Source organism: Platalea leucorodia (assembly GCF_965183815.1).
Source record: "Platalea leucorodia genome assembly, chromosome: 15".
NCBI classification, from domain to species: Eukaryota; Metazoa; Chordata; class Aves; order Pelecaniformes; family Threskiornithidae; genus Platalea; species Platalea leucorodia.
Window position 1 is genome coordinate 11,250,409 of NC_138837.1, and position 12,892 is coordinate 11,263,300.

The 12,892-nt window shown below is 47.8% G+C and overlaps 1 protein-coding gene across 1 annotated transcript in view; it reads right to left on the reverse strand.

The window, feature by feature from the left end:
- The window catches only part of NSMF (NMDA receptor synaptonuclear signaling and neuronal migration factor), a gene marked incomplete at both ends in the record, with an annotated part of 46,989 nt that overhangs the window by 16,172 nt on the left and 17,925 nt on the right, over nucleotides 1-12,892 (reverse strand). The window contains 3 exons of the mRNA XM_082327506.1: nucleotides 1,726-1,794; nucleotides 4,641-4,716; nucleotides 9,241-9,720. Coding sequence (XP_082183632.1) covers nucleotides 1,726-1,794; nucleotides 4,641-4,716; nucleotides 9,241-9,720 — 625 coding nt within the window. The remainder of the gene's footprint in view (nucleotides 1-1,725; nucleotides 1,795-4,640; nucleotides 4,717-9,240; nucleotides 9,721-12,892) is intronic.

Consider the following 12,892-nt stretch of genomic DNA (forward strand, 5'->3'; position numbering starts at 1 on the left):
TACTCCCTTTGCTGAGCAGTCCTCCTCCTGACAGGCTCCACCTTGCCACGCAGCCCGCATGACCCTGTGCCGCCTCCATGGTATCCATCCCAGCCAAAGGGTCTCCAAGGCACAGCGGCCCCACACCGCACGCTCTGCAGCTCTGCCTGCAGCGGTTCATTCGCACGCTGCAGAGAAGCCTTTTCGTTACCCGAACAGAGGTCAACGACAGAATTACTGATGTACATCAGTGCTCTGCAAAACTCCCAACAGCACCTCTCACGCTCTCCTCCTCAGCTCCTCCTTGCAGCAGTCACAAAGTTCAGCAAACCACCGAGCATCGCTCATCCTCGAGGCAACATCCATTCCGTGCCGTGCCACGCAAACCAGCCTCCCTGGGCCCCGGACATGCAGGGCCAAGCGCTGCGGGGCTGTGCGATAACAACCGAACTGCCAAAACACCTGAGGCCATGAAGCGCTGCCCAACAAGCATCCGCAACCACGGTGGGGCTGGGGTCCTCCTCGCTCCCTGGGGAAGAGCGCTGAACGCTGTCAGGCAATCCTTACAGCTGGCCAGGGTCTGCCTGCATGGCCCAGCCCAAAGCCCATCGTTGCTATCCTATCGCCTCTTTATCACGAGATAAATGCAGATGGGCTCCCAGTGTACAATCCTGCCTAGACCTTCAGTGTCCGCAGGAGGTGAAGGGACATGCAGACCACTCAACACAAGGATGACATGACTCTGTCCTCTATCCTGACTACACAACATCACCGAGGCATACAACTCCTACTCCTGTATTTGCCAGCCATGGGAACAAACCATTTTCTAACAAGGACTCGCCTCTGTCTAAAAAATTCTGAGAAATCTCTTTCTTTTTAAAGATACACTGTCTATTTATTTACTGCATCTTTAGGTTTGATTCTTCTTTCTCTTCGTTATTGGTGGAAAAAACCACTACCCTTAAGTTGCTAAAGAAAAGGAAAAAAAAAAAAAAAATCTTTCTGGCAATTTCCCAGTTAAGAAACCCTGATGTTTTTCTCCCACTTTGTTTTGAATAGTGCTGGAGTCATCATGGCAGTTTTTAACCAATCACACAAATGCTGTGTTATCCTTCTTAGTATGCTGCCAAAATACACGAGCTTTGGCACATTTAAGAAACCAGAACAGTTCTGATTAAAACAGTGGCTAAGTGATGTGCCCTGTGAAGCCAGCAGAGGGAAACCAGGACCCTTCTGTAACACCTGGACAAGGAATCAATCCCCATCCCCTTTTCTTTCCTTTCTGTTCTTTAAAAAACGATTAACAAAATAGACTTCTGGTCACTAGAGATGTTAATTTTGCCTAGGTCTCAGATTTCTGAGGCGCACTTGTGGATGCAGCAACAGCACATACAAGTATTGAGCTAACCTCAAACAAATTCCAAATATTTGGGAGAGGGCTGGGGAAATTGCATCTTTAATTTTTTTCGTATATATTTTTCTGCCTGAGACACAGATCCTTTATATTCTATTTGGAAGCTTAAAAGAAGCTTGACAGTGTTCCTTTAAGAAGATGGAGATCAGCTATCTTGAGCACTGCAGCATCATTCACCTCCACATTTCCAACACAGCCACTGCTAGTGTCCCTACGAACAGCAACACAGACAGGGACAACCACGTTCAACGTCATCAAGCGTCACTAATGACACCCGAAGGGCCCATGCAACACCAGGCAAGGTTACGGCTATGGGAGAAAACGGGCCCTACCTCTGTATAACAGCTGCAGAATCATTCTCTCGTTTCCGTCTCTTCCTCTCTGCGTAGCCCCTGAACGCCCTGGGAAACCATTTTAAGCCATTAACCAACTCCACAGCTTTGAACTGGAGAGGACACGAAACACAGACAGGAAAGCTCTCACCAGACAACAGAGAGAGATTAGGCTGGTCGAGGAAGACAGCCAGCCCTTGCAGGACTGCGTGCGAGTCAGGGGCCAGGCAAAAGACTCACCAAACCAAAGGTCCTCACTCTCTAGGGTAGGTGGCTGGACAAGCTGTTGTTCCTAAAGCAAACATAAGAGTGGCCAGAGCACGGCCCAAAGAATGGGGGCGAGCAGCCATCATCCCTGCTACGGAGGAATGGACCTAGGAGACTGCAAACACAAAACCTCTATACACCAGGATCAAGAGGGACAAAAGCATGCTAGCAACTGTAGTCTCCATTTCGAAGATGAGGATGGTTGCGCTGTGAACCATGTAGGCCTACCAGGTGCAGCCATCTAACCTCTTCCCAGCTGACAAACAGCCCTAGCATAGGGAAAGCACGAGTGAATATGACGGACAGGAGAGGAGAGGAGAGGAGAGTTTATCCAGGACACCAACAGACAAGGAAATAAAAAAAAAAAAAAAAAAAAAAAAAAAGAAGATTATACTTACGAGATGCTAGAGATTCCAGGAGACGCAGGGAAAAAGAAAGAGAAGAGGAGTTCATTAGTGCTCAGCCCCGGCCAGCCTTCTGAGGGACTTCTCACTCCAGAAGGAATATTTCTTGTTAGGTGGAAGGAAATTGCTTTTTAAATTAAACATTTCTCAGTGGTGAGACTCCTACTTGACCAACCTAAATCCCGTCTGGGGCAGTGTTGGCATGTGGCTTGGATGCAAATTAAGCTCTGTGTAGGCCCAGAGAACATGCAGATGTACAACTGACAGCTGAACGTGGCCCGTCAGGCTACGACAGAAGCTCAGCATCACGGGCTTTGGGAGCAGGGAGACCTTCTCCCACAGTGACAAAGACTTGTGAAGTCAGCTCACGCTGTCTGGTCTATGAAGGAAGCACGCACGGTGGGCTGAAAGCACCAGAGCAGAGGCCAGGAGGCCAGGGGCACCTGGGGGAGCCATTCCAACCAGCTTAGGGAAGTGCCCTGAACTTTTGGAGATGTTTCTGTGCCATTTCGAGAGGCAGCACAGAATCTCCAGAAACGTTAACCAGGGAGCTACGTTAACCAAGGGAGCTATGTTAACCAAGGGAGCTATGTTAACCAAGGGAGCTATGTTAACCAAGGGAGCTGTGCTCCTCAAGGGTTCCCTTAGGGCACCATTCCCCAAACCAATCTCACTTCGGCCTCCAACAGCTCCGAGCCTTGTAAGCCCTGCCATGGGCCACCACCCTGCAACAAACCTCGTGCACAGCAAAGATGACTTCAGATAGCAAAGGATGTGCCTGAAGGCAAAGGAAACCGATTTTGTGCATGGTTTGGTGTGCCAGATCAGAACTGTAAAATACCATTCACGGTTACCAGCCAACATTTCTAAAGAGCAAAGCATCCGTCAAATGGCCCTCGACTGCCCGCAGGCCCTGCCAGCCTGGTGCCCAGGAGCGTTAACCAGCTGGGGTGCCACCAGACTTAATCCCTGAAGAGGAGGCCGAGGGACGCAGAGGTCAGGTAAGAGAAGCAGCGCTAGGACAATACAGAGAGAGCAGAAGCCCACGGAGACTCCTCACTCCCACCATCGGGGTGGGATTAGCACCCCACCACTATGCATCAGATCCTGCAGACTGGCACCGGGCAAATGCCCCCCCCATGCTGGGAGGGTGGGTCACACCTCCAGCTGAGCTGGAGCGGAAGGGCATGAAGATAAGCGTTTTATCTGGGGGATGCAGATCCCTTCCAATATCTCAGCAGCCACCCCCCTCCCCAATACCGGATCCAGCCCTCCGTGCATCAGTCCTTACAGGTCTGATCCAGCCTGGGCTATCCCAACATCAACAATCAGCCTCTTTTTGGGATTTGGGAAGGGAAAGGTATGGGAAAGAAGAAATGGCAGAGAAACAGATTACAAAAAGGAAACCAGAGTAGACAAGGAGAAATAAAGAGAGCAGCAGAGCTGAAGGTGACACAGACATTGGAAGAAGGACACAGGAAAAAGGTGACAAGGCTGGAGAAGGCCTTAGAAGGCAGAACAATATCTCATTTCCCTCATTGCTTGCCTTGGCTTTCCAGCCAGGTAGGAAATACTTGAAACCAGGAAGACGGTATTTCCCGACAAGCTGGATACAACCTGGAAATGAGGTTTCCCTTATTCTCTTCAGTCCTTTGAGAGCTGCCTCCTCCCAACACACAGCAACCGGGGGGACCAAAACCCGCGTGGAGCGTGGAGGGAGAGGCTGTTCCTAACTCCGATCTGTTCACACTTTGCAGAGATTTTACTGACACCTTCTTCAAATGACCAGACCAGCGCAGAAGCTGTAGGGCTATACCTCATCCTAGAGAGATGCACTCTTCTGGAGTGACAGATGCATGGCAAGCCTGGAACAATGTTCCCTCGGGGCAGTGGCTGCAGCAGAAGCAAGTGGTGGAGGGTCTCAGGTGGTGCTCCCACAGGACCCTCGCTCTGCAGAGGCAGCCAGGGACCGGGCACAGTGTCACAGAGAAAATAAGGGAAGCAGAGAAGAGCCGGGTAGCCCAAGGAATTGAAGAAGGTAAAACCAAACAAGTGGGAGTAGTAGGAAAGAGAACTAGTAAGTGCAAAAAAGAAATTAATGAGAAACAAGGTGTTCTCTCTCTCTCACCCCTGGACTGAGGTGCCAAACATACAACTCGATTGCTCCAGGCTCTCAGATACAGCTTTGAGTGGGCTGCGAACTTTAAGATACACAATAAAAGCTACAGCAGTAGTTTCACTTACGCTTGCATAGTTGTAGTAGCAGTTTGAAAACTGAAGAGGTTCTCTTTTGGGAACCAGGTTCGTATGGGGACATCATCTGGAAGAGAGAGAGCAAAACCTGAGAATCCAGCGGGCAGGGACATCGTCAGACAGCCAGACTTGCCAAGCTCTTTCTCTCAGTACTTTTCTTCAGCATCCTGCCCTGTACTAAACAGCAGAGTCTCATCCTCCTCATATATGCACACTACCACCGAGTGTTTTGTAAATTTGTGCTAAGCCTGTTTATCAGGCTACTAAATGAAGAATGAAAGCTCTACCCTAAGCGTGGAAGATCAGAATAATCCAGAAATTACAGAAGAGACATTTGAACAACAAAAAAAAACGGGGAAAGAAACATTTTTCATGAACAGCATTTTCCAGCCTCTGCCTTTTCCTTAGTATCATTAGTCTGAAATGTCCCGTTCATCCAGTTCTTTTTCCACCATTGAAGTTTCAATAAACCCTTCACACACCTGCCCCTGATCCTGGCCTTCATGAGTTTTTCTGGTTTTAGAAGTCAAACTGCACATCAGCTATGCAGCCTGCAGATAACTTTTTGCTTATTTGGTCCCCTACGTTTGTAAACTGCCCTGCCTGAACCAACTGCAGATTATGTCCTAATTCCGTTGCATTAGGACACCACATCATTTTCACGTAATGACCACTAAGACAAAAAGCAGGCAGCAAAATCAGTCACTAATTACGTGTGTGGGATGGTGGTGACCAGAAGGAGGAACCTGACCAAGAAGCGGCTCCTGCTGAGAACTCTCGGGCTGAAGTCGGTCAGGCAGGGAATCAGAAGCGCATTAAAATCCACTGACACAAGACGTGCAAGATCTCCGTGGACTGGATCCCTGGGATGTGGGGCTACCTGATTTTTCATCTTGCTTCACTCCCAGCCTGTGGCTTCCTTGCTTAATGCCTTGCCACATGTTGCTGATCGTGTGTCTTCCTTCACTCATTCAAGTTTTAAGATCATTAGCAACTACAGTATCTTAGTCATTAATATTCTGGCATTGTCAAGAGTATTTTTTTTTATTCACTTTCATTGGCCAAAACCCAATCAAATGCTGCGTGCATACTGCAGACATAATTACTACAGACCAGATATCTTACCAAATGTTTTGTACAGATCATCATCTACTACAGACTGATCCTGCTGTTCCCTGAAAGTACAAAAAGTGGCTGCAATTACAGATGCAAAAAATGCTAAAAGCAACTGGGGAGGCTTCCTTTGAAGTGAAGCTTCCAAGAAATCATATAGAAAGCTGTAACAGACACTCCTTCTCAGCTAACAGTTTATGTCAAGCCTTGTATAAAGGCACCCTAAGGAAATATGTATGTCAAATGAAAACTGCATTCTAGTATGCTAAATACTTATTATGAAGTTCCTATGTCTGCTCTCCTCCAAAAAACAGATAGAGAAGAAATGCAAAACAGCTCAGACTGTAAATGAATGACTTGTTTGAAGTCTCAAACCCACAAAAGTGGTGAAGGAGGAGAAGTTGTACAAATTCCTTTTTAGCCAACAATTCTGCACAGACTTCTCAGGGACTACGCATCTCAAAGGACTGACAATCTCTTAATGTATTTTACAGCTTTTAAGCCACTAGCTTTGATTCAAAGCAGAGCTTATGAACAGCTAATATCCTTATGAGGCTCTGCCTGGACAATCACTGGAAGCCTCCCCTCCTTTTCTGATAGACAGGAGTCAACACAGGAAAGATATCGCACCCCAACACACAGCACTCAATGGAGAATAAAGGATTTGTGGCCCTTCAGAGGCGCCTCTTTACCAGCCAGAGGTAGAATAGTAGCAGAGAAGCACACAGCTGGCAACTAGGGAGCACTGCTCAGCTCCAGAGCTCATCCAGCTAATTAAAATTCAGATTATGAGTATGGCTCTTTTGCTTCCAGGAGCAGGTAGCACGCTCAGTTTTGGCCAGGCAGAGCATCTTGTTCTCCTTTCTTGTTACCATCAACTGTGATGAAATAGTCAAGGAACCATGGGCCCGGGTAAGACCGGAGGAACACCACCACCATGTTCAGCATCTCCAGCCACTTGCCAGGCTGCATGAAAATCTCAGCTCCTCTGTCCATGAGTGGATGTGTTTGTGTAAGATGCTGGGAGCAGCACAGGAGATGACAGCTTGTGCTTCTCTGGAACGGTGATAGGCATCATAAACTCAGCATAAAAATCCATATTCAATTATGCCAATCTGGCCTAACTGCCATAAGTGTTGGTTTGCTGCAATAACATGCCATGTAAATCCAAACAGAGAAAGCAGCACTGTGAAGTGAACCTCTGGGGAAATCAGTCTGTGTCTCTCGCCTCCGTTCATCTCTGCTCCGTCCTCTCTGCTAGCCATGCATGAAGGACATTCCAAGAAATACTTCTTGCAACCTGCGACAGTTGTGCCATTCAATTCTCGGTTTTCCTCTGAGTAACGATGCTTAGATAGAGAGCGCAAACGAGACCAAGCTGAGAAAACTTTCATTCCATGATGCCAGTGCCACGATGGGATTTGGTCTCAGAGGCACAGCGCTGCCTGTGCAGCCACACGTGTGCGCAAGCCCTCAGAAGCTCGAGACAAGCACCGAGGGCAGCTGCCGTCTGCTTGTACGAGACATGAAATACTCATGGAGGCATCTGCAGGTTCAGCGCTCTCAACTCTCTTCCCATTTAAGTAACTATTCCAATATATTTTCAGAAAGGCAAATCTCCATTTCACATTGATAACTGGCCCTAACAAAAATTGCTGCCTAGTTGAACATACGCATCGTAAATCCCAAGGCCCAGAAACAGAACATGGCATCTCTCTACAGCATTTGCTAGGACACGTTGTCCAGCAGAGGCGTTTAGCTCCAGCTCTAAGGAGTCAAACTCTTCCATTAGTGATCTGGAGCCTTCCTTTGGTTCTGGGTCAAGTAACCTGCTTCAGTCCCACAGTGCATAGTACAATTTTGATTTGGTCAGGAAAGCTTTCTACATAAATCCACCAGCACTAGAACAGGAAATCTTCGCTTTCGTAATTCAGTACACAGCTGCAACCGATTCAACTCAGCACCCTGATCTCCCGAAGACCAAGCCCCTGGGCTTGTGATCTCCTTTCCTGAAATGGCTTTTTTTTTTCCTATCCTCCCACAAACTTTCTGGTGGTGTCATCATATGCAGAGCCATCTTTTAACAGGTAAAACACGTATGATCATAAAACCATAAAAGGTTTCCATACAGGAAAACTCTTCTCACTCCTTTTCTTGCATTTGAGCAATAAAAATAATAGACTCTAAACTTGGAGATGTAGTGTCTGATGTGAAGCCCAAAGATCACAGGGAACAGAGGAACAATGCTTAAAAACTATGCACAGGAGTCAGTGGGACTGTAGGTGTTCTGCACATTTGATAATCAGTTCTTTTTTTATTATTATTTTATTATTATTATTATTATTATTATTCAGTATTAGGCCATGTATTCATTTAGTCACAGAATTTCAAGCATCTAGGCCAGAACCGAAACCTTCAGTGATTTTACCTGCAGTAAATATCACTATGGTATTTACTAGAAAACTATGAACCGAGGAAAGATGTACAGTTTGATCTCCACAGTCCTTATACTCAATTTGTTTTCAAGGAGAAAACCTTGACCTTTCCTGGCTGGACAATCTGCTCTAAAAGCCTTGATGTGTGTTTAAAAAAAAAAAAAAAAAAAAAAAAAAAAAAATCAGACAAATTGGGTCAGACTTTGCCAGCCACATACAGAGCTGACAGGCAAAGATGGACTGTGTACTAGCTTATAATTCAAAGCACATAGATTGTGACATATATTTGATTAACGGTTAAGTTTTCAAAGATGATCAGGGATTTTTTTAATGTAATTGAATAATTATAAGCCCTATTCCCTGACAACATTGAGCAAATGGATAGCGAGTGGGGAAGAAAGTCCAATATTGCGTTATTTGCCAGTATTTATGGAAAGCCCATGAGGTGGCACTACATGAGGGACCCTGCTGAACTGCTTCCAGCCACGCAGACCAGCATTTTGGGGACACCAAAGTACAGAACACCGTACCTGAGCCGAGCTGAGGCTCCCACTGAGCACCCTGGCACGGTCACAAAGATTTCACTTGCCTCAGCCCCAGAATGAGGCAGAGGAGAGAGGGTCCTGCTCCAAACTGCCTTCTGGATGAGCATAAACCTAGGTGCTTTGACACAGCCCCTCCTCTCTTGCTCTTCCTTCAACAGAAGGGGAGCCACAGAGATCACCCTCACTAAGCTACATGAAGCTGTCGTGAAAACCACCCAGGTCACCTGCTGCTTACAAGCTAGGAGAGACAGCGGAGCTTGGATGAGCTGGCGTCAAACTCAGCTCAGCTTATTTCAAACTCCTCCTTTGACAATCCCTTTCCGCGAATGCTGGCGCAAGGCACCAGCAAGGTGCCGAAGGGGAAACGCTACAGGGCCCAACTCGAGGCACATGGCAACGAAACCTCCATGCTGGGATGAGATGGGTGTCACCCCTCACCCCTGCGTCGACAAGTCCCTTTTTGTGTCCTTCCAGCACCCAGCACTCACCCTTACTTACCAGACACTCGATCGACACTATACATCCTCTCCAGCCTTTTTCTGTGCCACCCAGTCTCACTGGATTGATGCTGCTCCAGGTCAAAGGAATGCTGGGAAGGGGCAGCCAGCCGGGTGCAGTTTGGGCACTCCTTGGAGCCCTGCCGGCTGCCTGGCCAGCCCTTGCAATGCCTGCTAACGCCGTGAGAGCCGCCAGCACTGTGCACTTGGTGGCCGTGGTGGCATTCCTCTTGGGCAGCCCCCTTCATCACCACCAGTTCCATACTTTCATTCTCGTGGTCCGACAGCATCGGCCTCTCGCCGGAGATCGTGTAGACTCGTGGCTTCGGTCCCTCGCTTGGCATCTTCTCTGCCTGCTCCTCGGAAAAGCTCCTCTCAAACTTGCCGTCTGAGATGACGGAGAGCCTGCGCTTGTTCTGTGCCGCCTGCTGCATCTCAGGGGAGTCCTCCTGTCCAAGGTAGGAGTCTGCTAACAGGTGATCTGAAACAAATGGCACACTTTCCTTAAAACCAAAGCACCCCAGACACCAACAAATTCAGGAGGCTCTTTGCCACTGCTGCAGAAAGGGGAAGGGGGAGAGAGATGTGGTAGGCTCCCCCAGGAACCTTTTCAGATGAATGCATGCCCGTAGCCTTCTAAACCTCCAGAGCTGGTACTGAAATGAGAGACATTTCTCACAAATACGCCCAGTATTTTAAGCATGTGTAGCCACCAAACAAGGCGAGAAGCAAATGCAGGTCTCAATGCACAGCCTGAAAATGCTTAAGTGCAAAACAACCCTTGTTCAGCTGCACAGTCCCGTCTGCTTCAGCGGGTTTAGCCACGCAAGGGCTGTTGAAAGTTTGCAGGGCAAGGACCAGCACCAACTTCTCTAAGAAGTGACAAACTCTGAGTGTTTTGAAGTTGTTATTTTTTAGAACTAAGGAAAAGGGGAAAACCACCAGGGTTTAGTTTTTTTCCCCTTGATTTTCTGCCAGTTGGTTTGACATGAAAGAAATGCAATAGTATCTCAGCCGACAGCTGCAACGCAGCGTCCCGGTCTCTGCAGCACCCCTGGTTAGCAGGCCTCATCGGGTGTGCAGACGGCGACAGCACAGCCTGCGGAAGCTGTCCTGAAGGAAAACGCAGCCACTCCCTTCGTAGGGTAGGAAGATCGAAAGGAGAGAGGCCCATGAGTGCAACTATCTTTGGAGCCCACACACTGGATGAAGTGCCAGGAAATCTCAGCATTTCCATGGCAATTCCATGCATGAACCCAACAGTAGCTCCCACCCACCTGCTAATCCTTTTTTCAAGTGGCTGTTAATTACCTCTTACACTTCCCTTCAGATGGGAAGCAGCTAGAGGACTGTTAAAAAGGCTCAGCAGGGAATGCATTATTCATGTGACTACTACCCCAGAAAAAATAAAATCGTTAGTGTCCAGCACAGACAGCAGCACTTTAAACAGAGGCAGAAAGCAAACCCAAGCCTTTACTTCACCAGATATTTAATGAACGTCTTTCCTTTAGCTACTGAGCCATGGCCTGGAAGAACTCGGCAACAATCTGAGGCCTGGCAACCTTGTAGCTGGCCATGAAGAGACGAAGGAGGAAGAGACCTCTCCCAGGACGAATCTGATGTGTGTGTATGCAACACGGACCTTTCTCTGCTGCCACATTCTGCCTCCCATGAAGTGCTCTTGTGCCCCTCGGAAAAGAGCCTTCCCAAGCTGAGGATGTACACTTTCAGCTTTTGGATCTGAAGCCCATCCTGGATTGTGCTGACATTGCCAAGGGCCTCTGCCCCTGCTCTGTTTGCAGCCGAGACTGAACTGAATTTAGCCGGTACTGGTACAGTGTGTCACCCTTATCTCATTTTTCTCCTTGAGATACAACTTCCCCCAGCACCACTAGGAGGTAAATACGCCTCTGGCCACTTGGCTCAAGCAGCGGCTGTCAGAGCCGTTCAGGCTGACACAACTCAGGTTCGTTTCGCTTGTCTCCTAGCGGGACCTCACAGACTCCAGATACTGTAGCTGGCAGCTGGGCGACTCCTTGAGCTGACCAGGAGAAGGAGCCTGGAGGAGTCCTAAAGAGCGAGCTATGCCTCTTGAACCTACAGCTGATGCCGTCTTTCCAGACTTCACATGAAGTCCAAAACGCGTGCCTAGGTGTAGTGAGGAGTCACGCAGCTCACTGATATTGTCCAGGTAAAAATGAAAGGCAAGTAGTGGTCTACTTCACCTGTGGTCTCCTGCACAGACACAGCATGGACATCTGCACCTCCCTCCAGAAGGAGGGCCTGACGGACTACAAGGGCCATCACCAGAACAACTGCAAGCCATTCAAGGGGAAGAAGCTGCTCCACCAGCTGGCATTCAACAGCTTGTCCCCTGAGTCCTACCAGCTGCAGGATACGATGCCATGGACCAACCGGTGCAGAAAGTGTTCACAGGCCCCAACGTCTCTCCAGCCACTTGTCACCCCTCAGGAGGCAGCAGGCCACCACATTTGTTTTACAGCGACTCAGACTCTCTCCAGTTCCAAGACTAACTGTGCTCTAGAGTGGGCATGTCTTGGGAAAACACCACCAAATGACTCTCCAAGATCTGCCAAGATCTGCTGGCTAATAGCGCCAAGCGCACCATTTCTTAAATTAAAAACAAAGGCCAGTTCTAAGTACTCCTCTCAACTTGTCAAACTTACTAATCTGTGTGGGCACAGTGACGCTACAGATTTCTTAAGACAACACAAAATAGTGGCTGACAGCTGCCCTGTTCCTCCTGAAATGAATACTTCTGCGGAAGAGGTACAGCCTCGTGAGAGCAAACGCACAGGATGGTGCACCTTTGCCCATGCACTGACAGCACCGCAATTCAGAGAGCCAAGAATTTCCAAACTCTGCTATCTGTGGCTAAATGGAAAAATGAAGTGCCTGAAAATGCTCATGATCACAAGTGCAGAGAGACCAATTCCAGTCTCTGTTTTATAAGCATTGAGGTCTGTTCAGCCCTAAAATTTACAGACGTGTAAGTGGGACATGACTGGTTTCAAGTAAGAGTCAATTTTTTACTGAAATCGTGGCAGGGTTACAATTCTTGACTGGATATATTTGACATAAACTACCTGTCTGATCTAGTGTGCAAAATGTGAGGATAATTCTTTCTTCCTACCTTGTCCCTTACTTCAGGTGTTTTCACTTGTACTTATCTGGGAGTTTTCATGGTCTGCACTACAAAGGCCTGCCACCACGCCATTATGCTTCTCCTTGTCAAACAATTGGATAATTATTTCTTTTCATTCAATTTAGCACCTTCAGTAACTACACATTGGAGAAGCAACTTCATATGCAAAGGGAATGTGAAGCTTTATTCAAGACTTCTAGTTAATAAAGAATTTATCTACTGAAAAAATTACTATGGAAGGAAAAGAGATCCAAACATCCATCATAATGAATTACTGGCTTCTAAAAACGAACCTGCACCAATTCAGGGAGCAAGTCTGTGCTAGCATCCACACACAGGCACGTCCACACACACCAGCAGCCCGGAGACGTTACCAGTAACCAGTTCCCTTGTCTGTGCTTGTAATGAACTGGATTCAAGCGCCAAAGCACTGCACCTGCTTCCACTATGGCATTTTAGGTTAATAGTTTGCTTCTGCTAGGAAAGA